Source organism: Aedes albopictus, chromosome 1 (genome assembly GCF_035046485.1).
Source record: "Aedes albopictus strain Foshan chromosome 1, AalbF5, whole genome shotgun sequence".
NCBI classification, from domain to species: Eukaryota; Metazoa; Arthropoda; class Insecta; order Diptera; family Culicidae; genus Aedes; species Aedes albopictus.
Genome location: NC_085136.1, coordinates 176,666,803 through 176,693,852, shown reverse-complemented (window position 1 = coordinate 176,693,852; position 27,050 = coordinate 176,666,803). Strand labels below are relative to the sequence as shown.

The 27,050-nt window shown below is 36.6% G+C and overlaps 1 protein-coding gene across 7 annotated transcripts in view; it reads right to left on the bottom strand.

The window, feature by feature from the left end:
• Nucleotides 1–27,050, bottom strand: part of LOC134285314 (glutathione hydrolase 1 proenzyme-like) — a 768,131-nt gene that overhangs the window by 649,833 nt on the left and 91,248 nt on the right. The window contains exons 1-2 of one of the 7 annotated variants that reach the window (XM_062845881.1): nucleotides 10,135–10,302; nucleotides 9,733–9,867 (exon numbers count right to left, since the gene is read on the bottom strand). The exons of 2 other annotated variants lie outside the window; for them this stretch is intronic. In XM_062845881.1, the coding sequence (XP_062701865.1) occupies nucleotides 9,733–9,734 (2 nt within the window). In that variant the 5' untranslated portion in view covers nucleotides 9,735–9,867; nucleotides 10,135–10,302. Of the gene's footprint in view, nucleotides 1–1,850; nucleotides 2,335–9,732; nucleotides 9,868–10,134; nucleotides 10,303–27,050 lie in introns of those variants that run through there. 4 more of the 7 variants (XM_062845882.1, XM_062845880.1, XM_062845883.1 and 1 more) reach the window with 4 other exon arrangements.

Here is a 27,050-nt window from a genome sequence, read left to right as displayed (position 1 = left end):
ACTTTACTATCAGCTAGTTCTGACCTTACTGAAGAATTTTGCCGAAGAAAGCATCACTCTATCTTATCCGGTTTCTGAGATATGAGGGTTTGCACATTTTTGACTCTGGCGCCGCCTACCGGCCGAATCGCGAACCAAAGTCGCCGTTGCCAGTTAGTTCTTAACCTGCTGAACAAATTCGCCGAAGACACTATACTTCTATCTCATCGGGATCTTGAAATATACGTTGCGCAAAGTATGTGGCCAATTTTGGTACCCCAAGACAATCCGGAATAACTCCGGAATCATGTGGACCAGGCACCCATGCCCCCGGCATCATAAACTAGAAGAGTTTTTCGGGAAGTTGTGAAAATTTCATCAATGACCATTTTTGTGCTTTTCCGAAGGTGGAAAATGTACGTTGGCTGGATGAAGGTTAACATCGTTTCCAAGCTTCGAATAAGCATCGCGCCAATCGTTATCGTATTTTTCAAAGATTTTTTTTTTTTCGTGAGCCTTTTGCTATGCATTGTAAAAATATTGTGCTACGCACTTCAACTTTTGAAGTAGTCGTTCTTCTTTAGCAAGATCAAAATTAAATTTTGCCTTGATATAGACAATCCAATAAGACTATTGGAGTTTTTTTTAGAACTAAAGTAACACCACATAAAACAGACGTTTCACTCTACTCAGTTCCCATCGTTTCCCTTTTTAACGGATTATTAAAATATTCCGTAGTTCGCAAATCGCTTGCTCATGGCACTCGCATAGTTTTAGCTGTTTGACGTTTGCTCACTACCGCCATCAACTCAGTGGGTTTGCAAACCACAGCGTAATTAGCATTGGGCCATTATGTTGTCGTGACGATGATTTTTATCGCATGTTGTTCCAAGTGATACGTCTGTTTGTCTATGGTAACACAATGCTCCTATGTCCCATATTACCCCAAACAATTATTTTTAGGATTGTTTTCGTTTAATTAACTATGTGCGATATTCATGTTGCTAGAGTTCAAGTCCAGATGGGTTGATACAGTTTCTGTACGGAACAATAATTTTCGGCCAGTTTTTACCCATTTTAACATAAAAAATATTAAGTGTATAACATTTTTAAGACCTAATTTGACCGTTAACAGTTCCACCTTTGAAACACTGTTCAATTTGTTTTTGTATGTGCGCGCATAATCAATAATCGTAATTAATAAAAAATATAATGAAAAAATCTATTTTTCGGTCTTGTGCCGAAATGACGCCCATCCGCAGCTATCCGCAGCTGGATTCGCGTTCCGCAGATAGTATAGACCCCAAACTAAACTGTGGTTGCGGTCGTTTGAGACTGCTCGACCCTGCTTGTTAGTATAGACCAACTTAGGCAAAAAATGTCGTTTTTATCAATAATTACCCATTTTTCACTAATTTAAATTAACCGTGTAACCTCAACAACACATCCATTTAAAGTTCAGACTATAGCATTTCCAACGGTGGATTGATTTCCAAAATTAAACCGTTTTTTCACTGAGAAAATTGCATTTGTTTAAAATGCATTTTCCTACAATTTTCACTATTTTTTCAAGTCTGATATCGGTGGCGCAATGATTTTCCATCACAGAGGACTGAAATTTGGGGGATCTAGGTTTGAACTATCTGGCTATCAAATGGTATGTAAGACACGTCATTCAAAGCAAGTACATTTTTCGATTTTTGGCCACCACTTTCCCCATAGTGGGTGTCACCAAACTTGAGGTGAAACGAATTAGATTTTATCTCACTGCACTCGTGGCGATAATTCTTCACTGACGAACTAAACCACCCCTCACAAACGCAAACGGTAATTATTCACTTAGTTATTAACTTTGAGTTTAAAAAATTCACCTCGTACGCCAGTTGTAATACCTGGTAGTACACGGATATATTTCGGATGCGCGAGGTATAACACCGAGATGTATATTGTTGCACGCTCGGATAACAACTAATCCGATCTTTATTTAAAAGTATCTTCGAAGTGCTGTGGCACTCAATCACTCACAATTACAGTAGTGGTCACTACAATGAAGACAAAATCATAAATTTCCTTATTTTTGACAATGTTGACGAGTTTTGAATCATTTTTGAAGATTATGTGGATGTTCTTTACTTCGATGCGTACTGTCATTGTAGTGTAAGAGATTGAGAATATAGAATATAAAATAACGATCCAATATAGTAACGTACGAATAAAGTATCTATTTATATCAATCTATCTATCTATATATCTATATATGAATCTATATAAGAATAAGTTTGAAGTCCCTTTGAGGCAATACAACTCACGAACGGCTGAACCTAGCAGGATGACTCTTACATGGTTCGATTCATATCCATGGTGGCTGTATTTATAAGTAATAAAAGTTACAAAAATCATCTAAAACCATTTTTGTGCTTTTCCGAAGGTGGAAAATGTACGTTGGCTGGATGAAGGTTAACATCGTTTCCAAGCTTCGAATAAGCATCGCGCCAATCGTTATCGTATTTTTCAAAGATTTTTTTTTTTTCGTGAGCCTTTTGCTATGCATTGTAAAAATATTGTGCTACGCACTTCAACTTTTGAAGTAGTCGTTCTTCTTTAGCAAGATCAAAATTAAATTTTGCCTTGATATAGACAATCCAATAAGACTATTGGAGTTTTTTTTAGAACTAAAGTAACACCACATAAAACAGACGTTTCACTCTACTCAGTTCCCATCGTTTCCCTTTTTAACGGATTATTAAAATATTCCATAGTTCGCAAATCGCTTGCTCATGGCACTCGCATAGTTTTAGCTGTTTGACGTTTGCTCACTACCGCCATCAACTCAGTGGGTTTGCAAACCACAGCGTAATTAGCATTGGGCCATTATGTTGTCGTGACGATGATTTTTATCGCATGTTGTTCCAAGTGATACGTCTGTTTGTCTATGGTAACACAATGCTCCTATGTCCCATATTACCCCAAACAATTATTTTTAGGATTGTTTTCGTTTAATTAACTATGTGCGATATTCATGTTGCTAGAGTTCAAGTCCAGATGGGTTGATACAGTTTCTGTACGGAACAATAATTTTCGGCCAGTTTTTACCCATTTTAACATAAAAAATATTAAGTGTATAACATTTTTAAGACCTAATTTGACCGTTAACAGTTCCACCTTTGAAACACTGTTTAATTTGTTTTTGTATGTGCGCGCATAATCAATAATCGTAATTAATAAAAAATATAATGAAAAAATCTATTTTTCGGTCTTGTGCCGAAATGACGCCCATCCGCAGCTATCCGCAGCTGGATTCGCGTTCCGCAGATAGTATAGACCCCAAACTAAACTGTGGTTGCGGTCGTTTGAGACTGCTCGACCCTGCTTGTTAGTATAGACCAACTTAGGCAAAAAATGTCGTTTTTATCAATAATTACCCATTTTTCACTAATTTAAATTAACCGTGTAACCTCAACAACACATCCATTTAAAGTTCAGACTATAGCATTTCCAACGGTGGATTGATTTCCAAAATTAAACCGTTTTTTCACTGAGAAAATTGCATTTGTTTAAAATGCATTTTCCTACAATTTTCACTATTTTTTCAAGTCTGATATCGGTGGCGCAATGATTTTCCATCACAGAGGACTGAAATTTGGGGGATCTAGGTTTGAACTATCTGGCTATCAAATGGTATGTAAGACACGTCATTCAAAGCAAGTACATTTTTCGATTTTTGGCCACCACTTTCCCCATAGTGGGTGTCACCAAACTTGAGGTGAAACGAATTAGATTTTATCTCACTGCACTCGTGGCGATAATTCTTCACTGACGAACTAAACCACCCCTCACAAACGCAAACGGTAATTATTCACTTAGTTATTAACTTTGAGTTTAAAAAATTCACCTCGTACGCCAGTTGTAATACCTGGTAGTACACGGATATATTTCGGATGCGCGAGGTATAACACCGAGATGTATATTGTTGCACGCTCGGATAACAACTAATCCGATCTTTATTTAAAAGTATCTTCGAAGTGCTGTGGCACTCAATCACTCACAATTACAGTAGTGGTCACTACAATGAAGACAAAATCATAAATTTCCTTATTTTTGACAATGTTGACGAGTTTTGAATCATTTTTGAAGATTATGTGGATGTTCTTTACTTCGATGCGTACTGTCATTGTAGTGTAAGAGATTGAGAATATAGAATATAAAATAACGATCCAATATAGTAACGTACGAATAAAGTATCTATTTATATCAATCTATCTATCTATATATCTATATATGAATCTATATAAGAATAAGTTTGAAGTCCCTTTGAGGCAATACAACTCACGAACGGCTGAACCTAGCAGGATGACTCTTACATGGTTCGATTCATATCCATGGTGGCTGTATTTATAAGTAATAAAAGTTACAAAAATCATCTAAAAAGAACAATTGTGAAATTACTGAAATTGTTGGGCGCGGGGAAGAAATCCAATACGATCGCAATAAAACCATTCTAGAGCATGGTGATGAAATGAACACGCAACAGTTGTCAAATACCGCAATCAAAATGGCGGTACAACGTCTGCCGGGACAGCTAGTAATCGATATAAAAGTAAGTGCTTCCAATTCTACATATGTTGTGAAATTGCAGAATGATTCACACTGTCGACTTGTCACGAAAATTGTGCGTCGTGCTGTGCTGTAGACGAGTCAGCTGATAGGCGGATGCAGTATTAGACGGTTCTATAACATTTACCCGAAAACCATTTTCCCGAAAAACATTTACCCGAAAACCATTTACCCGAATGTAACATATACCCGAATGGCAAATACCCGAATGCGACATTTACCCGAACGCGACATTTAACCGAATGCGACACTTACCCGAATGCGATATTTACCCAAATAGTTTATTACTATGAACAAATTATGATTTTGTGAATAAAGATCATTTATTTTGTTCAACTCAAAATGTACATGTATTATTTTGTATTGTGAATCAGAAAAGCATTTCAAATATAAAATTCCTCAAGAACAAACTTTATCAAATTTTCTCTGAAATGACCCGCGATAGGAATTCACAGGGCATATGCTTGAATAAAACTAATCACTGCAGCTCATTTTTTTTTATGTTAACGCTGTTAGCATTCACTCTAAATATTTACCCTTCTTTGATTCATAAGCTGTTCTTTTGATAAGTAAAGAACAGTTTATGATTTTAAAAAGGGGAAATCTCTGTTTGTAGGCCAAATGGTCATTAGCTCGAAACGATTAGAAAACAGCCCTCGGAAAATCAACATATCATTAGAAAAACATTTTTGACAGAGAAGTTTGCAGATTGTTCACCATCAGAACATCCTATTATTGAATGAAAAAAAAATTCTTAGATGTAGACTTGGAATCCATCACTCAAACATGTAAGTGTAATTGAAAATGTACATCCCAACTAACAATGATAGCTAAATAACAGCTTATTCAACCAAAACTTAAAAAAATAAGCTTATAAATGGCTTATTCGTCTATTGTACAGCAACAATGTTTGTTGGGCAGTTAGTAGTTCGAACGCCAACAAAATATGCAGCAGTGCAACTCGAAAGAACAGCCTTTGAAGAGAAGAAAAGAAAATCTTCGAAGGATAGGTAATAGTTTCCGGAATGCTGGCTTTCTCAGTCTTGGGTAAATCAAAACTGCAAGTTTTGCCTTTCCCTTGCCGTTTTGATTATATAGGGTAAAAGCACTAGTCTTCGCTCCCTCCCTAATTTTCGCCCCCCTAATAAAACATTCGTAATTTTGATGATTAATTAGGTAGATTGTTGCTTGCTTTTCAACGTATCTGAGAGAGCAAATAAAAATCAATCTTGTGCACTAATGATATTTCACAAAACCAATAACTTATTCTATCGAATTAGCAATTGTGAAATAGTCATGACAATGATGTATGTTTTTTTTTTCAACGCAATGCAAACAGTATCGATAATCAGAACCTGGGAAGACTTACAAAATCAACTCTTCCAACCCAAAATAATGAATATTGATAATCATACAAGGCTTAGGAATACACAGCAGATTGTTGATTCAGCTCAATTGATAAAACTTATCAATTTTTAGCTATTTTTATAGGTGGCGAAAATTAAAGCACAAAATTTTAAGTTTCCAATTTTCGCCCCTGACGTAATCCTTTGTCCCGTTCTATTCGTATTGCGTGTTTCAGTTTTCGCCCCTCTCTTTCTCGTACTGAACTCGGGTGTGGAGATATCGAATGAGATGAAGTTGATCTTTGTGAGGTTGGGGGAAAATGGGGCAAAATGTTCCATTTATGCAAACGTGGTCATTCTAATCTATTTCATGAGTGTCTTCTGTGATTTTTGGCCACTGAATTCGAGGGTCAATTCGACACCCAATTTTAAACGCAATTTTCAACGATCCTCGTCAAATTGGGTCTCCTTGATATCACACAAACTACTTCATTTTTGATGCGACGTCTTGCTGCCATCGTTGCAAAAAAGAAAGAGAGCGAAAATGAAATGAAATGAAATATTTTGTATAAAAGACGTTAAATTTTGGTACGCGTGACGCAAATTTACCGAATCAAATAAATAAGTGAGGATTCTAGATGTAAGTGACCTATTTGTCGAATATAAAAAAAAATCAAAAAGTCAAACTTTTCTAAACTTGTTTAAAACTATGTTCACGTTGATGAGAAGAAATGAAAAAAATGGGAGAGAAAATGGAATTGATTTTGAAAGACTTTGCATGGGGTGAACAATTGGTGATAAATTTCGCGCCTCTATTACTCACGAGGATTTATCACTAACACTCTATTGTTCAAACTCTCTGAATTGAAAAAAAAACTGTAAATTTTAGGTGTTGCAAAATTCTACGGGGCGAAACGTCCGCTGGCATTTTTCGCTTTGGCTAGTAACGAAATGTAACATCGATTTAAATAAGTCGTAAGTGTGCTGTGATGCTTATGCAGATTGGACTTATTCAAATCGAACGCTAGATTTGTTAGGTACACTCATTTTGGATTCACAAATTCCCTGCATTTTTTAAAACTTTCGTCAAGATCCACACAACCAAGCACTAAGTAAAAAAAAAAAACAATATTACCGATCTCTCAGCAACTTTGATAGTTTGTTAATCAGATTCAGCAATTGTTTTTTTTTTTCTGAGAATCAGCTAACAAACGTCACTTTTTACTATTATCTCAGTGAGTTTGCTATACAGTCAGAAGCTGTGCGAGAACAGCCGAATTTGCAAATATTGTTTTATCTAGTGTATGATTTTAAAATATGTAGTCCTATGGGCCTCTAATAGATATTTTTTTTTTCGTGACATTATTTATGGATGTTCCCCTTAAGTTATGTAATGCAAAAAATCCATTTCAAAATCATCCCTTCCATTCTTTTTTTTCACCCCACAAAGCGTGACGTAATTTGTGTACGTACCCCATTAATACGTAATTTTTAGTTGCCCATTTTTTCTACTTTACAATCTGTCTATTGATCTATGTATATTAGGCCTGTCCACCTTTTCAAAAATGTTCTCTGATTCTCAAGTCCACCCCCATATTTTGATTGGCATCCTAAAAGAAGTAACTGGTCAAAATTTCAGCCAAATCCATTGAAATTAAGAGGTGCATCAAATCAATTTTGTGTTTTTCCGAGTATTTTTGAACTTCAAAATATCATAACTACACTAAAACTTGTCAAAACTTAATTCTTTCGGCAGAAATTGAAAGCTATACTTGTTTGCTACAACTTCTCAGAACAACGTGCGCCAATAGAATTGAAGGAAACACGTGTAATTATCACATTTGTAATCAGAAAATCCTTAAAAAGTTGATTTTTTGATAGATTTCGTTCTGGAACACCCTAATATACGCGATAAGTTGGATTTTTCAAAACGGCATCTCGAAAAAGTAGCCTCTCATGAATAGAAGGAATAACTTCTATGGAGAAATTACCAGTTTAGCCAGTACCAGCCGACCAACTCATCAACAGTTTACGGGTGGACAATGTAAATTCAAAAGAACAGCCGATTTTAAAAAGAAGGCAAATCTTAGAAGAAGTGGAGAATACTTGCAGTATGCCTGCCAGTTTATGACCGTGTATATAAGTAGCTCAAAGCAGCCTGTGTTAAAAAAAAATGTAACAGCTTGGTAATGAAGCAGTCATCACATTCAGATGTTATTCAGTTATGCTAAAAACGTTTCCGCAAACCATTCTTGTTCATGAAACCTAACGTTGTTACAGATTACTCCAAGGATTACCCTTTTCTAACTTACTTTTTCTTCAACTTTTAATAAGTTATCCACAGCGAGCATTTTTGGGCGATCTCCTGATTGATTCGGATTGACGTTCGGGCTAATTGGTTGGAGCCGTAAAAGAACAGAATGTTTAAAAAAAATCCTATGATTAAAACAGCATTGTGACCGCCAGTTAATCCTGTATCAGAGTGCTTGATGATCACTCAGTCTGATGATTATTAGGTCTAACCAAAGCCTGCTAAATGATACCGGGCCACAACATATTTATTATTGACAAATTATATGGGGATCAAGTATACCATTTTTTTTTTCAATTTTTCGGGTAAGTGTTGCATTCGGGTAAATGTCGTATTCAGGTAAATGTCGTATTCGGGTAAATGTCACATTCGGGTATTTGTCGCATTCGGCCATTTGTCGCATTCGGGTAAATGACGTTCGGGTAAATGTCATTCGGGTAAATGTCTTTCAGGTAAATGGTTTTCGGGTAAATGTTATAGAACCCTGGCAGGGTGTGATGAATATAATTGAAAATTTATAAATTTACTCGAATCACATCAATAAGAGATTTCAAACCCTAGTTCAAACCACATTGCTTTCACCTAGATTATTTAAGGTGTGTATGCTTGACAGTTGTTAACGAGGTAGGAAAACCGAAAGAAAATGAAGGAAAGAAACATCATGCGCAATAAAACAGGCTTTAGTTTCTTAACGATCTTCGCAATGAACGGTCACAGATGATGTGAGTTAGGGTAGGACGGGGCAAGATGGCCACCCGGGGCAAGATGAGCACCCCTCTGTTTTACTACTTTTATGGTGATTTTTATCCAAACAACTTCATAATCCATTAGAATAAAGTTCATCCTGTTTGTAAACCTGATATAAGGTACTTCATAACGAACTAATTGAAAAATATCGTCAAATTAGTCGCTAGCATAGATTTTGAGCATTTTCTTATAAGAAATCATCAGAATGAAATAAGGTTTTTATATCACAATATATTTTTTACCGTAATTCTGGTTATCAGCCAACATTACTAGCTTACTGCAAAGCATTTTAATTTACATTAGAAAATATTTTCTAAAGACAAACATTAAAATTTATTCAATTTAAGTTATTACCCTATAGTGGAGCAAGTTGAGCACCCCTGATGGGAATATAGAAAATATTTTGAAATTATTGTAATCCAGTCAATAGTGCCGAACTGTGCCGAACACAAGTTTCCGTATCCTCTACAACTATTTGGTTGCGTAAATTTAAAAAAATAAGCCACTTAATAATCGTTTATTGTTTTTCGGGTCATTTTGTAAAAAGTATTATAACTAGTGAAATGCATTCATGTGCATAAGCAGAATTAATTAAGATAATACTTCTTACTAAATTTACATATGCCATCAAATTCTCGATAATAAAAATAAATATTTGTAATACGTTTATTGTCGATTGCAATACCGGTCAAACACCGCCTTCTTACAAACGATAAACATGTTCATTTGGCTCACATTTTGACAGTTCTCTCTGCTCGATTGACTCACAATGGCCGCCTCCGCACATCTCTATAATGTAGGATTACTAGGTGGAACTTGCTCGAAGTTGCTGCATCCTACTCTTACACGTTTGTTGACTAATGGACTAGACTAAGGGAGTAGAGTAATGGACTAGAGTAAGGACTTGCGAGAATGTTCAATGTTAATAGGTCTTTTCAGTTGACAGGTTCGCGCATGCCACTGTTTACAACTGCCGAACAAAGGCGCAAACGCTTAACTGTCATTTTCACTGGAGATCTGTCAAAGGCCCGAGAAAGCAGCTGATTTAAGACGTCAAATGAAAAGGCCCATTGTTTCACATTTTGTATCGGCTTATAATAACACACAAACATCCTTCCTTTTGTTTATCATGATTACCAGATCATCAAATTGGAACCACGTTTGACGGTTTGATTGAAACCGTTCAAAATTGGCGTTTTTTTGTCTTAACATACACAGTTTTTACAGCTCATTAATAATGTTATTTGATAAAACACTTCTTATTCACAAGAGCAGAATAACTAATTTAATGAGTGCAATTTAGAGCCAAACCTGAACAAGATGCAATATACTTGTCAACATTGAATTCACATTGCGCATGATCCAGAATAATTGAAAGGTATTCTCAAACTAACGCGATTATTGACAGCGACATTCGCGACACCTTTAACATACTAAAATTGTAACTAATTTTATTACAATAATTTAGTGGGCTTCGTGACCGAGCGGTCAGTCGAGTAGGTGTCTCGTAAGCCTCGGAGTGTGGGTTCAATTCCCGTTCCAGTCGGGGAAAACTTTTCGTCAAACGGAAAATTTTTCACTGGGCCGCCACTGGCCACAAATGTGTTGTCCGTTGTCGAATGTAAAATGCTATAGGTACCGTCGTTCGAGGTGACTTTGGGCCTAGAGGGTAACATTGGTCCATCGATCCTACGGATTCAATATAAGTCAGAGAATTTGACAGTGGTTGCCAAGTATCTTAGAATTATGTATTCTAGTAGTTTAGCACACAATGTGCATTCCCGGCGAATTCTAAATGTTCGGAATAGTGGCCCAAAGCCACCCCGCTTTGGCCCAATGACACCCCGCACGACGGTAGTACTGTTCAGTCTGTAAAGGCCGCAAAGTCGAAGACGTCTTTTAAATAGTTTACATAAGGAAGATGGATTTAGTAACAAATTTTAAAAATGACGTATAATCAATGCTACACCATTGATTATACGTCGTTTTCAAAATTTGTTACTGAATTAGGAATGGATTAAAAGGAACAATTCCAATAGAAGGTCAAATTATTCCTAATTCAATAGTTGGCGATAATCTACTATGAAAAAAAGCTAAAAAAAAAGAAGAATTATAGAAGAATACGTCCGGAATAATAAATTCAATTATTCCTCATAGTGAATCTAATGTTACTGGAATAGTATGGAGTCCTTGAAATATACATTCACGATAAATGTCTTGTCATCATTGATATATTGTTAATATTTTAATGATATTACCAAATAAAAATAAAAGGATTACCATATTGATAAAATTATTGAACAAGTTCTGTAGCTGTTGTTATAGTTCTGATAACTCCTGTCAAATGGATTGCGTCTTTTCACCGTGGAAGGAGCCTTTCAACAAGTGGCGTGCAATTATTCAAAAAAAGGAAGTGTTTATCGGAAATTCGCGTTTCAGTTTAGTGTTCGAACTCTAAAAAGACAATTATGATTCTGTTTTTGTCGGTTTTTGCTATTTTGGAAGAAATTCAAGTGGTGCAGTGAAAGAAAAAGGACCAGTGGATTGGAGTTCAGGAAAGGAAGAAAGATGGCGCCTGACCCGCCGAGCTTCGACTTGGGAGGGAATAACTCCGGAAGCAGCACTAATACTACCAGACAATACCAAACGTACGAGACAACCACAGCGACGTAGCGCCGTTCCGTGTGATTGTACAACTCAATGACGATGATGGAGGCCAGCTGCGAGCAAACAAGCTGTCGCTTGGCAAAGTGTTGTCAAGGGTTGAGGAGTACAAGACATAACCAACATGCGTGCTCTTGGCAGGAACAAAGTGCTAGTGTTTGTAACCTCTTCAAGAGTTCACAACTTGGAATTTAAAAATTTGATGATAGTTTTGCCTACAAATAAATATGTCATTAAATGTAAATTTCCCACATGCAAATAATGCCTAGGATTATATAAAAAAAACAATCGATTTAAATATTATGGATTGGGGTTCGTTCACGATAGATTGATGATAGAAGCACATCACTTTCGAAGATGGTAGCCCTCTTCCTCTCGGCTCTATGAACCTCCAGAAATCTACCTACGATCCTACTTCGGCTGAAATTCCCGAAGAGCACAAAACCCGAGGAAGCACGTGACCGAATGGGGAGGTAGTCAAACCGATCGAGCGATTATATCGACTTCCGCCTGCTGAGCTATATAAGACCCCTCCCAATTAAGGAGAGGTCTCTTGATCCTGGGATTGCGTTAGGTGAAGTTCTTCAAGTTTTTACCAAAGTTCACGAGTTTGACTCACAAGTAGTGGAACGTTGAGTGATACGAGCTAAACGTTAAGGAGCTAAGACTCGCTCAGCTCAAGTGTTCTTAGAGAAACGTTATGTTTTCCGGCCTTGGCAGTCTTTCAGAGCAGCAAGAACAATATTGCTTCAATTTCCGACGGTTTCGGTAATGTATTTTACATTACTGCTACTCAAGCACGGACAGCCAAGAAGCTGTCACGACTAAAAGCGTAGGCGAAAACTGTGCGATTATAACAAATAGTTAAGCTCCAAACGACAGGCTTTTTATAGCAAAAGCCACCCGCGCTACAGTGTCTTGTAAAAATATCGCCACACATGCACCGAAGCGAGCGCCATTTCAAATTGAATGGACAATCAAATGTAGAGCACTACCGTTCCGTACAAGAGAACAAAACTTCTATTCCTTGAAAATGGTAAAATACATTACCGAAACCGTCGGAAATTGAAGCAATATTGTTCTTGCTGCTCTGAAAGACTGCCAAGGCCGGAAAACATAACGTTTCTCTAGCTACAATATCCAGTCGTTAAGCAATCCTTCCAAGTGTTCTTATTTCGCGTGTGATGTAGATCGATCCACGATTGAAGATAGTGTACCGTAGTTAGTGTACCATCAACCAGTGGTTAGCCACGAGAAAACCACGTGACCAACGCCTCCCAGAAGACCGAAGGTACTGACAGTCACCTCCGGAGTCCATCGACCGTCCGTTAACATACGGTCACTGGATCCGATTTTTTTTTTTTTGTTTTTATTTATGTGTATTTTAACTAGTCGCTAATTCTACACTCAGGATCCGAAATCTCGGAAGCACGCCCCCCCCCACCCCCCTTCGTCCAGGGGCCGGAATCAACCTCCCACTCCGGCAGATACGTGCTGGAATCCCGACGCCACGGCCGTGCAGGTCCACCGTGTGTAAGTAGAGCTACCGATCAGTGAGTGCAAATTAGAAATTAGACAGTTGCGAATAAATTACGAATATTTAGACATTTGAACCCATCCCCCTTGTGTCGCGTTCGTTATTTGCATGCATCAAGTGATTGATTTTCAGGTTGAGAACTACGTGTGAAGAAGAGGTAAGTTTTCCTTAGTGCGGTGTGCTGCCGGCCCTGAGATCTAAAGAGGTGAGCTGGCCTAGGGCGTTCGGACGTCCATGCCACAGACGCATGGGCGTCATCGGTAGTTACAATTGGCGCCCAACGTGGGGCCCGATGACGCCTCGTGAAAATAGATTCCAAAATTGTTTGGCCATACCACACAATTTAACCGCACTAGGGGAGACTCACTCCACACTTATCAAAGTTTGTCGTGATTAATTCGATATTTAATTTCAATTTTCGCAACATCCAGTGTGATAGAACAGTCCGTTTGATCTTTTGCAGAAAGTGGCAAAAAAATAGCTACCGCAGGGGGCAAGCCAGAAAAACAACTATTGTTCTCTGGTGGCGAGATACACAAAAAAAATATAGATCGCGTGGTTCGGTACGATTGCTCATCCTTTTATTCTTTGGTAGAGATACAGGCTCTAGCTTAAGTTGTTTGTGCGAATTGAGATAACTTTTTTCTTTGCTTTGGTGCGTTTCTAGATTGCAGGTCGCATTATTAGCTATTTTTTTTTTGATTTCTTTTGTACAACAATTGGCGAACGATGGAAGGCTTGGGTAGATCGATTACCAGCGTGGAAGATTTGAAGGCACATTTCGGTGACCTTCGTGTTGATTTTTTAAACGAGGATGAACTCGAATATGAGTTGCAGATTAGGGGAATTGTGTGTGATGAAGGCGCGCAAATGGTTAGAAAGCGCGGTAATCTTCGAGAAGCGCTCAAAAGGGAGAAAGAATCGCGTGTTATCCCTCCGATTAGATATGAATTTGATCCAGAACATGATTATGCTTATTGCGTAGACAGATATAACCAGGTGCTTGACAGTCTGGTTGGTGCGAAAAGTGCCCCACCACGTTGTCAATCGTCGTTGCTACATTTAGGCGTTAGGATTGATAGGCTGATTCCGCACGTGGACGAAACAAAGCAACGCACATTAGAAGTGTTCATCGATAAGATCATAGAACAATTGAATATTTTCTTTTATTAAAAGCGTGATGGTCAAAGAACCGCTAGTGTGGAAAGCGATTTGTTTCTCAACGAGTTTTTAACCGTTCCCCCCGCCTTTATTGGAAATGCCACTCCGAAAATTAAGACTAGTTCAGAAACAGCGAAAGAAGAAAATGCTGAAGCTCTGTTAGATCCCGAAGATGATGATTTGATACAGTGTTTGCAGAGATTGGGTTGCTTAGACGCGAAAAATTCTTCAGGAGATTTTAAGACAGATGTACGGGATGCCATGCTAGCTTTTGAAAATGAATTGTATCAGTTGCGAAGATACAAACAGTCTTCACAGTTACACAGTCTCACTAAAATCTCTATTACTACACCCAGTACTCAAACAGTGAACGTATCCTCAACCTCGAGTGCGCGTTTACCGACTCTATCTTCGTCGATGGTGAATATCTTGACTTCGCCTAGAGTTACTACATCAGTGAGCAGACCCACGCCACCGATAGTGAGCTCAATTTGAGGTTCGAGCACTCTTCCGAGTGCTTCGATCTCGTATGCTTCTCCGTACGGATACAGTGACTGTTCATATTCGGCTTCTGTGTCCGCATACCCGACACCGTATTCAAGCGCGTTTGCTGGGCTGAATACAAGTGCAGGTTGGCCCCCAACATTTTACAATCCCAATCCAGTAGGATATCAACATTATCCACAAGTTGCATATTACCCTTCGAATGTTCCATTCTCGGTACCCAGGCCAGTTGCCTCGATAGCACCACCCGTCTCTGTCATGCCACCAGCTTCTATTTTGAACCCTGTTATTTCATCGGCGTTGTACTCACACCCCGCTCCAACTCCCGTTGTTCCCCCACTCGTACCGACTGTTCCACCACCGTCGGCTTACACTCATAAATCATTGCCCGTCTCCAAATGGAAAATTGAGAAGTATGCAGGTACTGATCAAGGCAGTAACTTGAATGAATTTTTGGTGCTAATTCAACAGTTGTCGCTTGCTGAGAGGATCTCAGAGCAAGAACTGTTCGATTCGGCATTTCACTTATTTACAGGCCCTGCTCTGAATTGGTTCATGACAATGAGTTCTCAAGGGCATCTTAGGGACTGGAACCATATGGTTCAGGAGTTGAGGAAATCTTTTGTACATCCAGAGCTAGATTCTCTGGTGAGATCTAAAGTCTACCAACGCCGACAACAGAGGAGCGAATCGTTCCAAGATTATTATTATGATATGGAAAAGCTATTTCGGTCAATGACAGTGCATTGTAAAACGAAACATGCGTGGAGATTACAAAAAGTATTTATTATGGAAACCCACTACGACCATACAACAACTGGTCGAAGCTGGTCGTCAAATAGACGCTTCAAATTTTTCGCTGTACAACAAAATGTTTGAATCGGAGAAATCGACCAACGTTGTACAACAGTTCAAACCTGTGAAGCAGGAAACTAAACCTCAGAGCCCCCGACCCAATGATAAAAAGTGGTCTGACAATTCGAAACCGAAACCACCCCACACTTCAAACAAACCCGTTAAGGAACCCACTAAACCTCAGCCTAAACCAAAACGGCCTGAGGATTCAGATGCCAAGTCACAAGTTGGGAAGGAAAACCCACAAGAGGGAAATTCTAAAAATATCAGATCTCTCGACAATTTAATTTCAGCACATAAACCTCCTCAACTAGATCAGTGCATTTTTTGCCTAATGACCAATCACAGTGTTGAACAGTGTCGATCGGTTAAAGGACTTTTTTGCAGATTGTGCGGGTTTAAAGGGTTTGATACCCAAAATTGTCCGTTCTGTCAAAAAAACGGATTTCAGACGACCAAAAGTCGCCGGTCGTCAACGTCCTCCGCGTGAATACCTTTGAAAATTCGGTAACCCCATTTGAATTTTGGGAACCCACGATAGACGACATGTACTCAAAAGAGGACCGTAACGTACAGGTGCTAACGACTTCCATTCCGAATGATAACCGGCCTTATGCCAAGATTAAACTGTACGGAAATATCATCAAACGGTTGCTTGATTCAGGAAGCAACAACCCGGATAAAAACTAACCATAGGGTGTATGGTGGAAACCATTCCTGCACCATACAGTGTACCAGCTACAATAAAATGTATTGTAATGAAATGGTTCGCTATACTATACATTTACATTGGATTTTTTTGTAACAATATATTATACTGTTTTTCTTACGTTTGAACCATTCACTTTTCCGAAAAATATTTTTCCGTGAATTTTTATTCAGTTTAAGATTTTTTCCGTGCTTTGTTTTGTTGATGTGACTTTTTTGATGCATTTTGATGCAAAGGAAAGAAAAGAGAAAAAAGTGAATAAGTTGAAACATCAATTTAAAGTCAATAACATGTTTAAATCAGTGGTAAACCAGATGTCCTAAGAAATGCAGGTCCAAGTGATATGGCGGGCTAGGTGTGTAGAGTGCGATGAGAGATATACGAATGTAGGCCAACCCGGAAAGATGCAGGTCAGATTACCGTAAATCAGTGGATGAGTTCAACACTATTCTTTCTGTATTTGCATTTAGGGGAGTTTTCTCTTCTTCTCTCACGTGAACTTGCCTTCAACCACAATCGAATCAAATGCGATTGACAAACTTTATCTTTGACGTAGAGCCATCTTTAACATATGGACTGGACTGAACACTGAAATGACTTTTAATATAGGTTCGTCTGCGGGTTCGCTTTTTAACCTAACTTATATTTGAATCGAACTTGACAGTTTTCTCATCCCCCGTAACGTGGGTAGATCACCTTAGAATGGTGCGTTGCGGTGTAAGATCTACCAAATCAAATTTTGATCTTGATATTTACCGTATTTTTAAATATTCCAAGATCAAAGTTTGATGCTCTTTTCCTTGTGTTTTGTAGTATTTGTGTTTCAATGTAGGGGAGACTGAGGAGACTTGATCCCTGGGGAGACTTGTTCCCCCCATATTTTCTCGGAATCAAAAACAGTTTTCTTCTAGCATATTTTTTCCTAAACGACATCTGGACAGATGACAATGTTTTGGCTACAATTGATTTTAATTGTGTATTGCATTATTTTTTTTATGGCTGATGGTTTGTTTTCAGTCTTTCAGAAATCTTTTAAGCGATTCCGAAAAATCTCAATAACTTTGTGAAAATTGAACCAAATCGTGTCAAAATTTCACAGCACATAGTATAAATAAAGTACTATCAAACGTATTTATCCAAATAAGGCTGTTATATAACTATATCAATTAATGTAGCTTAGTGTATACAACAGTGACATGGGGAGGCTTGATCCCTCGAGGATTACACACACACATTATACATGTGAAAAATAAAATTCTATTTTGAAGTCTCTATTTACTCGGAATTCTAGTATATTCAATGATAAAACGTGTCAGATAATTATTATTTTAGTACAAACCATGAAAAGGAGGATCAAGTCTCCCCATTTTCAAGATACGGTATATCCTTAACAATTAAAGGAAATCTTATAATTTCAAATACACCGTATGCATCAAAAATGCAGGAAAACTTGAAAAGAAAATGAATAGGAAGCTTCTGGAGTTATTTTCCCTTTAAATTAACCATGTGCTCAAAAGGGGATCAATTTCGACCCATTTTTGAAAAATACATCATAAGACATGCCTCCATAAAAACACAGTTTTGAAAACTTTAACAATAATTTAAAGTCCTTTTGTTGAGTATAAACTTGCAATAGATGTTTACCTGCCATTCTGTATGAAAAATGGATCTAGTTTTGTGTTTTTCTTAAAGTTACAGGCAAATTAAGAAAAAGGGATCAAGTCTCCCCAGTCTCCCCTACTGCTAATTAACATTTTATTTTCAGCATGATTCAGGTAAATGTATCGCACGATATAAATAATATTTTAAAAATATGTAACTGTGGCGAGCGTATCACTAATGTGTAGCTTATTTGACGTACGATGTTAATATTCTTTTATATTTCAGATTATCAACCGAAGAATCTAGTAGTTCAACCAAATGCCAACAAGATGACAAGGATGAATGGACTACCTGCTTTGCGCGCAGCCACAGTTGATCAGCAGGAGTAAATCAATTTAATTTTGTATGGCGAAATGCATCTAAACTTGAATTACTTGAAATACAAAGCTTTTCCCGAAAAAATATTTGGTAGGCTTAAGGCGAAACTGGAAGCATTTCCTCACTTTTTGGTTTTTGATTTTTTATTAAATAACGAAGCAATATTTTCAAAATTGGTTTTCGTGCACATATAGAGTATAGATCAAGGTATCTTCTGAATTTTTTTTGTAGTGGAAAATGTTTTTCGTTTTTGCAGAAACCATTTTTGAACAAAATTTCACAAAAAAATGGTTTTTGCAAAAATAGAAAACATTTTCCACCTCAAAAAAATTCAGAAGATACCTTGATCCATAATCTACATGTGCACGAAAACCGATTTTGAAAATATTGCTTCGTTATTTAATAAAAAATCAAAAACCGAAAAAATGAGGAAATGCTTCCAGTTTCGCCTTAATAGTGGTCACCATTGTGCACAACCACTAGCAAATATTTTTTCGAATAATGTGTTCCACTTTGAAGAATTTGCCTTTAGATGGCATTCGCCATACAATACTTTTGCGATTTACTTTTAGCGATTTTTCGCGCATAGAAGCTAGCACCACATTGGTCGATGCGGAGAGTAGGAAAAAGCCGATGTAGTTAATTCATTGGGCAGACAACTGATTCGAAGCAGTCTAACAATGGTGTGCCTGAACGTTAACCAAGCGTATCCTTTGGAGTTTACCCTTTCACTAACAACACCCAAATTCCCGTGACACCTAGGCCTGAGAGATCGTAGAGTTGTCTACATTTTTCATAGATGTCCAAAACTAACCATCCTTTCCCATTCCTCAGCAGTCGCAAGGACGTGGCCAGGACAGTGCTCGATCATTGGAAGATTGCGTCAATCTTGTCTAAGAGTCAGAGATTAGTCCCAAATCTTTGTGCTTTGGTTCGGACGGGAAGGAGGCAACCCTCATAACAGCGGTCTAGGACTGTACCACCTACGAATTTGTGCGACTCGCTTAAGGTCTGAGGTCAAGCTCGTCCGTTAAAAAATTGATATTGTCACGTGTTGTTGTTTAGAAAGCACGTTGTAGTTCTCTCAGAGAGGAAAACTTTTCCGCCTGATCAAGGGTGGCAGGGTGGCCAAGATTGTGTGGAAGGAATCCCTAAAATGTTACGACATGAATCAGTATCATAACTCTGGTTTCTATTTGGCTCTTGGTAATCAGGTTTTCTTATAACATTTATATGTAAGTTTTGTATAATTATTCAAGCAAGTGAATAGTTGTATTCGACATATTTGAATAACATACATTCTGAAGAAAATGATTGAAATAATAACTGTGGCAGGGCTCATAAAACAGTAAGCTGAGAAGCCGGCCGTGTTCCAGTGTACATACGTTAGGTAAAGAAAAAATAAGAAAAATAAGCTGCTTTTTAGTAATGAAAAGCAATGAAAATATCAGGGCAAGGATAGTTAGTATGGAATTACTCACGATTAAATTATTGTCAGTTTTGTATAATAAGCAATGTTAGTACCAACAATCTTTTGATGCCTGACAATTCATAGCAGCTTCATCAAAACTATATAGGGTCTGGGACCATTTGGGCAGGAGCACCTATTTTGGGCACTTGCTGCTATAACTCAGTCAAATTCAAACCAATTGTTATGAAATTTTGTTCACGGCTAGATACTGTGCGTATCTTATCGTATTCCAAAACTCAAGTATATTGGCTGAAAACTGACTGAGCTACAGCAGCAAGTGCCCAAAATAGGTGCTCCTGCCCAAATGGTCCCAGACCCTAATATCACACAAAACAAAATCATAATTGTTGTACATTTTGCCGAGTGGCAGAAACATGATCATTGGCAACCACGAAAACGATGATCCGTCCACATTGATTTCTATTATGTCTTTACTCTCCTGCAAACCATAGCACAGAGCAAAAGGAAAGAAAAATCGCAAGAGACCAATACACGACATAACGGATTTGACGTTTGAACGGGTGCGTATTGAGTAAAAATAAACTCGTTTTTAGGCTGCCTTGATAACACAGCACCGCTCAGGCGTCAAGCAGGGAAACAATTGCATCGGTCGGTACATACAATGCTCAGCCAGCTTGTTTAGAGAGGAGAGAACAATGAAGCACAGTAAAGCGGGTGCGTTTGGTAGCTGCTGAAACAGTAACAGTTGTTTTGGAAATAATTTCATGCTGTTCGAGCAAATTGCTCGAATATACAAACATTCAATGATATTATTTATGAGCAATTTGAAGTTTGTATGAATAAATATAATAAAATGTAAAAGCTTTCATTCAGCGCTACATCCGATTTGTGTAATACTCAACACGTACCAATTTGGTCATTCACATAAACCATATTTCATTGAACTATGAATAAAAATCACAACTGCTCGAAAGCTCTCATGGTTTGTAGTCGTTGATGAAACGTGTAATTCTGGTGCATATGTGAGTTCAATGACCTTGCACGAAAATGTTGAAGTATTTACACGTATATGCTCGAGTTTGTTGAAGTATTTGTGAATATTTGTTGATTTTTATGATGATTTGGGAATTCTGGTGAATATTTGAGTTCAATAAACTTGCTCGAGGGTTCTTGACGAATTTGTGATTATTTGTTGATTTTTATGGTGACCTGGGAGTTCTGGTGAATATTTGAGTTCAATGAGCTTGCTCGAGGGATTTTGAAGTATTTGTGAATATTTGTTGATTTTTATGATGACCTGGGAATTCTGGTAAATATTTGAGTTCAATGAACTTGCTCGAGGGTTCTTGACGAATTTGTGAATGTTTGTTAATTTTTATGATGACCTGGGAATTCTGGTGAATATTTGGGTTCAATCAGATTGCTCGAGCATTTGTTGAAGTATTTGTGAATATTTGTTGATTTTTATGGTGATCTGGGAATTCTGATGAATATTTGAGTTCAATGAGCTTGCTCGAGAGTTTGTTGAAGTGTTTGTGAATATTTGTTAATTTTTATGATGACCTGGGAATTCTGGTGAATATTTGAGTTCAATGAACTTGCTCGAGGGTTCATGAAGTATTTGTGAATATTTGTTGATTTTTATGATGATCTGGTAATTCTGGTAAATATTTGAGTTCAATGAGCTTGTGCGAGGGTTTTTGAAGTATTTGTGAATAATTGTTGATTTTTATGATGACCTGGGAAATCTGGTGAATATTTGGGTTCAATCAGATTGCTCGAGAGTTTGTTGAAGTATTTGTGAATATTTGTTAATTTTTATGATGACCTGGGAATTCTGGTGAATATTCGAGTTCAATGAGCTTGTTCGAGGGTTCTTGAAGTATTTGTGAATATTTGTTGATTTTTATGATGACCTCCCAAGCAGCACACAAGTCACAAAGGAGTGTCGACAGCGCAGGTTTTTGGTTGGACACGAGTCATTTTAAAGTTATTCTGCCATTGAGTTAGAATTACATGAATGTAACTCTTGTACAACCAAAAACCTGCGCTGTCGACACTCCTTTGTTACTTGTGTGCTGCTTGGGCTGGGAATTCTGGTGAATATTTGATTTCAGTGAACTTTCTCGAGGGTTCTTGAAGTATTTGGGAATATTTGTTGATTTTTATGATGACCTGGGAATTCTGGTGAATATTTGAGTTCAATGAACTTGCTCGAGGGTTCATGAAGAATTTGTGAATATTTGTTGATTTTTATGATGATCTGGTAATTCTGGTGAATATTTGGGTTCAATCAGATTGCTCGAGAGTTTGTTGAAGTATTTGTGAATATTTGTTAATTTTTATGATGACCTGGGAATTCTGGTGAATATTCGAGTTCAATGAGCTTGTTCGAGGGTTCTTGAAGTATTTGTGAATATTTGTTGATTTTTATGATGACCTGCGAATTCTGGTGAATATTTGATTTCAATGAACTTTCTCGAGGGTTCTTGAAGTATTTGTGATCAACAAATATATTTTTATGATGACCTGGGAATTTTGGTGAATAGTTGAGTTGAATGATTTTACTCGAGGGTTTTTTGAAGAATTTGTGAATATTTATTGATTTTTATGATGACCTGGAAATTCTGGTGAATATTTGAGTTCAATGAGATTGCTCGAAGGTTTTTGAAGTATTTGTGAATATTTGTTGATTTTTATGGTGACCTGGGAATTCTGGTGAATATTTGAGTTCAATCAGATTGCTCGAGAGTTTGTGGAAGTATTTGTGAATATTTTTTAATTTTTATGATGACCTGGAAATTCTGGTGAATATTCGAGTTCAATGAGCTTGCTCGAGGGTTCTTGAAGTATTTGTGAATATTTGTTGATTTTTATGATGACCTGGGAATTCTGGTGAATATTTGATTTCAATGAACTTTCTCGAGGGTTCTTGAAGTATTTGGGAATATTTGTTGATTTTTATGAAGACCTGGGAATTTGGGTGAATAGTTGAGTTGAATGATTTTACTCGAGGGTTTTTTGAAGAATTTGTGAATATTTATTGATTTTCATGATGACCTGGGAATTTGGGTGAATAGTTGAGTTGAATGATTTTACTCGAGGGTTTGATGAAGAATTTGTGAATATTTGTTGATTTTTATGATAATCTGGGAATTCTGGTGAATATTTGGGTTCAATCAGATTGCTCGAGAGTTTGTTGAAGTATTTGTGAATATTTTTTTATTTATGATGACCTGGGAATTCTGGTGAATATTCGAGTTCAATGAGCTTGTTCGAGGGTTCTTGAAGTATTTGGGAATATTTGTTGATTTTTATGATGACCTGGGAATTCTGGTGAATATTTGATTTCAATGAACTTTCTCGAGGGTTCTTGAAGAATTTGGGAATATTTGTTGATTTTTATGATGACCTGGGAATTCTGGTGAATATTTGATTTCAATGAACTTGCTTGAGGGTTCTTGAAGAATTTGTGAATATTTGTTGATTTTTATGATGACCTGGGAATTCTGGTGAATATTTGATTTCAATGAACTTTCTCGAGGGTTCTTGAAGAATTTGGGAATATTTGTTGATTTTTATGATGACCTGGGAATTCTGGTGAATATTCGAGTTCAATGAGCTTGTTCGAGGGTTCTTGAAGTATTTGTGAATATTTGTTGATTTTTATGATGACCTGGAAATTCTGGTGAATATTTGATTTCAATGAACTTTCTCGAGGGTTCTTGAAGAATTTGTGAATATTTGTTGATTTTTATGATGACCTGGGAGTTCTGGTGAATATTTGATTTCAATGAACTTTCTCGAGGGTTCTTGAAGAATTTGTGAATATTTGTTGATTTTTATGATGACCTGGGAATTCTGGTGAATATTTGATTTCAATGAACTTTCTCGAGGGTTCTTGAAGTATTTGGGAATATTTGTTGATTTTTATGATGACGTCGGAATTCTGGTGAATATTCGATTTCTAAGAACTTGCTTGAGGGTTCTTGAAGAATTTGGGAATATTTGTTGATTTTTATGATGACTTGGGAATTTTGGTGAATAGTTGAGTTGAATGATTTTACTCGAGGGATTGATGAAGAATTTGGGAATATTTGTTGATTTTTATGATGATCTGGGAATTCTGGTGAATATTTGATTTCAATGAACTTTCTCGATGGTTCTTGAAGAATTTGGGAATATTTGTTGATTTTTATGATGATCTGGGAATTCTGGTGAATATTTGATTTCAATGAACTTTCTCGATGGTTCTTGAAGAATTTGGGAATATTTGTTGATTTTTATGATGACCTGGGAATTTTGGTGAATAGTTGAGTTGAATGATTTTACTCGAGGGTTTTTTTTTGAAGAATTTTTGAATATTTATTGATTTTTATGATGACCTGGAAATTCTGGTGAATATTTGATTTCAATGAACTTTCTCGAGGGTTCTTGAAGAATTTGTGAATATTTGTTGATTTTTATGATGACCTGGGAGTTCTGGTGAATATTTGATTTCAATGAACTTTCTCGAGGGTTCTTGAAGAATTTGTGAATATTTGTTGATTTTTATGATAACCTGGGAATTCTGGTGAATATTTGATTTCAATGAACTTTCTCGATGGTTCTTGAAGAATTTGGGAATATTTGTTGATTTTTATGATGACCTGGGAATTTTGGTGAATAGTTGAGTTGAATGATTTTACTCGAGGGTTTTTTTGAAGAATTTGTGAATATTTATTGATTTTTATGATGACCTGGAAATTCTGGTGAATATTTGATTTCAATGAACTTTCTCGAGGGTTCTTGAAGAATTTGTGAATATTTGTTGATTTTTATGATGACCTGGGAATTCTGGTGAATATTTGATTTCAATGAACTTTCTCGAGGGTTCTTGAAGTATTTGGGAATATTTGTTGATTTTTATGATGACGTGGGAATTCTGGTGAATATTCGATTTCTATGAACTTGCTTGAGGGTTCTTGAAGAATTTGTGAATATTTGTTGATTTTTATGATGACGTGGGAATTCTGGTGAATATTCGATTTCTATGAACTTGCTTGAGGGTTCTTGAAGAATTTGTGAATATTTGTTGATTTTTATGATGACCTGGGAATTCTGGTGAATATTCGATTTCTATGAACTTGCTTGAGGGTTCTTGAAGAATTTGGGAATATTTGTTGATTTTTATGATGACCTGGGAATTTTGGTGAATAGTTGAGTTGAATGATTTTACTCGAGGGTTTTTTTGAAGAATTTGTGAATATTTATTGATTTTTATGATGACCTGGAATTTCTGGTGAATATTTGATTTCAATGAACTTTCTCGAGGGTTCTTGAAGAATTTGTGAATATTTGTTGATTTTTATGATGACCTGGGAGTTCTGGTGAATATTTGATTTCAATGAACTTTCTCGAGGGTTCTTGAAGAATTTGTGAATATTTGTTGATTTTTATGATGACCTGGGAATTCTGGTGAATATTTGATTTCAATGAACTTTCTCGATGGTTCTTGAAGAATTTGGGAATATTTGTTGATTTTTATGATGACCTGGGAATTTTGGTGAATAGTTGAGTTGAATGATTTTACTCGAGGGTTTTTTTGAAGAATTTGTGAATATTTATTGATTTTTATGATGACCTGGAATTTCTGGTGAATATTTGATTTCAATGAACTTTCTCGAGGGTTCTTGAAGAATTTGTGAATATTTGTTGATTTTTATGATGACCTGGGAGTTCTGGTGAATATTTGATTTCAATGAACTTTCTCGAGGGTTCTTGAAGAATTTGTGAATATTTGTTGATTTTTATGATGACCTGGGAATTCTGGTGAATATTTGATTTCAATGAACTTTCTCGAGGGTTCTTGAAGAATTTGTGAATATTTGTTGATTTTTTGATGACCTGGGAATTCTGGTGAATATTTGATTTCAATGAACTTTCTCGATGGTTCTTGAAGAATTTGGGAATATTTGTTGATTTTTATGATGACCTGGGAATTTTGGTGAATAGTTGAGTTGAATGATTTTACTCGAGGGTTTTTTTGAAGAATTTGTGAATATTTATTGATTTTTATGATGACCTGGAAATTCTGGTGAATATTTGATTTCAATGAACTTTCTCGAGGGTTCTTGAAGAATTTGTGAATATTTGTTGATTTTTATGATGACCTGGGAGTTCTGGTGAATATTTGATTTCAATGAACTTTCTCGAGGGTTCTTGAAGAATTTGTGAATATTTGTTGATTTTTATGATGACCTGGGAATTCTGGTGAATATTTGATTTCAATGAACTTTCTCGATGGTTCTTGAAGAATTTGGGAATATTTGTTGATTTTTATGATGACCTGGGAATTTTGGTGAATAGTTGAGTTGAATGATTTTACTCGAGGGTTTTTTTTTGAAGAATTTGTGAATATTTATTGATTTTTATGATGACCTGGAATTTCTGGTGAATATTTGATTTCAATGAACTTTCTCGAGGGTTCTTGAAGAATTTGTGAATATTTGTTGATTTTTATGATGACCTGGGAGTTCTGGTGAATATTTGATTTCAATGAACTTTCTCGAGGGTTCTTGAAGAATTTGTGAATATTTGTTGATTTTTATGATGACCTGGGAATTCTGGTGAATATTTGATTTCAATGAACTTTCTCGAGGGTTCTTGAAGAATTTGTGAATATTTGTTGATTTTTTGATGACCTGGGAATTCTGGTGAATATTTGATTTCAATGAACTTTCTCGATGGTTCTTGAAGAATTTGGGAATATTTGTTGATTTTTATGATGACCTGGGAATTTTGGTGAATAGTTGAGTTGAATGATTTTACTCGAGGGTTTTTTTGAAGAATTTGTGAATATTTATTGATTTTTATGATGACCTGGAAATTCTGGTGAATATTTGATTTCAATGAACTTTCTCGAGGGTTCTTGAAGAATTTGTGAATATTTGTTGATTTTTATGATGACCTGGGAGTTCTGGTGAATATTTGATTTCAATGAACTTTCTCGAGGGTTCTTGAAGAATTTGTGAATATTTGTTGATTTTTATGATGACCTGGGAGTTCCGGTGAATATTTGATTTCAATGAACTTTCTCGAGGGTTCTTGAAGAATTTGGGAATATTTGTTGATTTTTATGATGATCTGGAAATTGTGGTCAATATTTGATTTCAATGAACTTTTTCGAGCGTTCTTGAAGAATTTGGGAATATTTGTTGATTTTTATGATG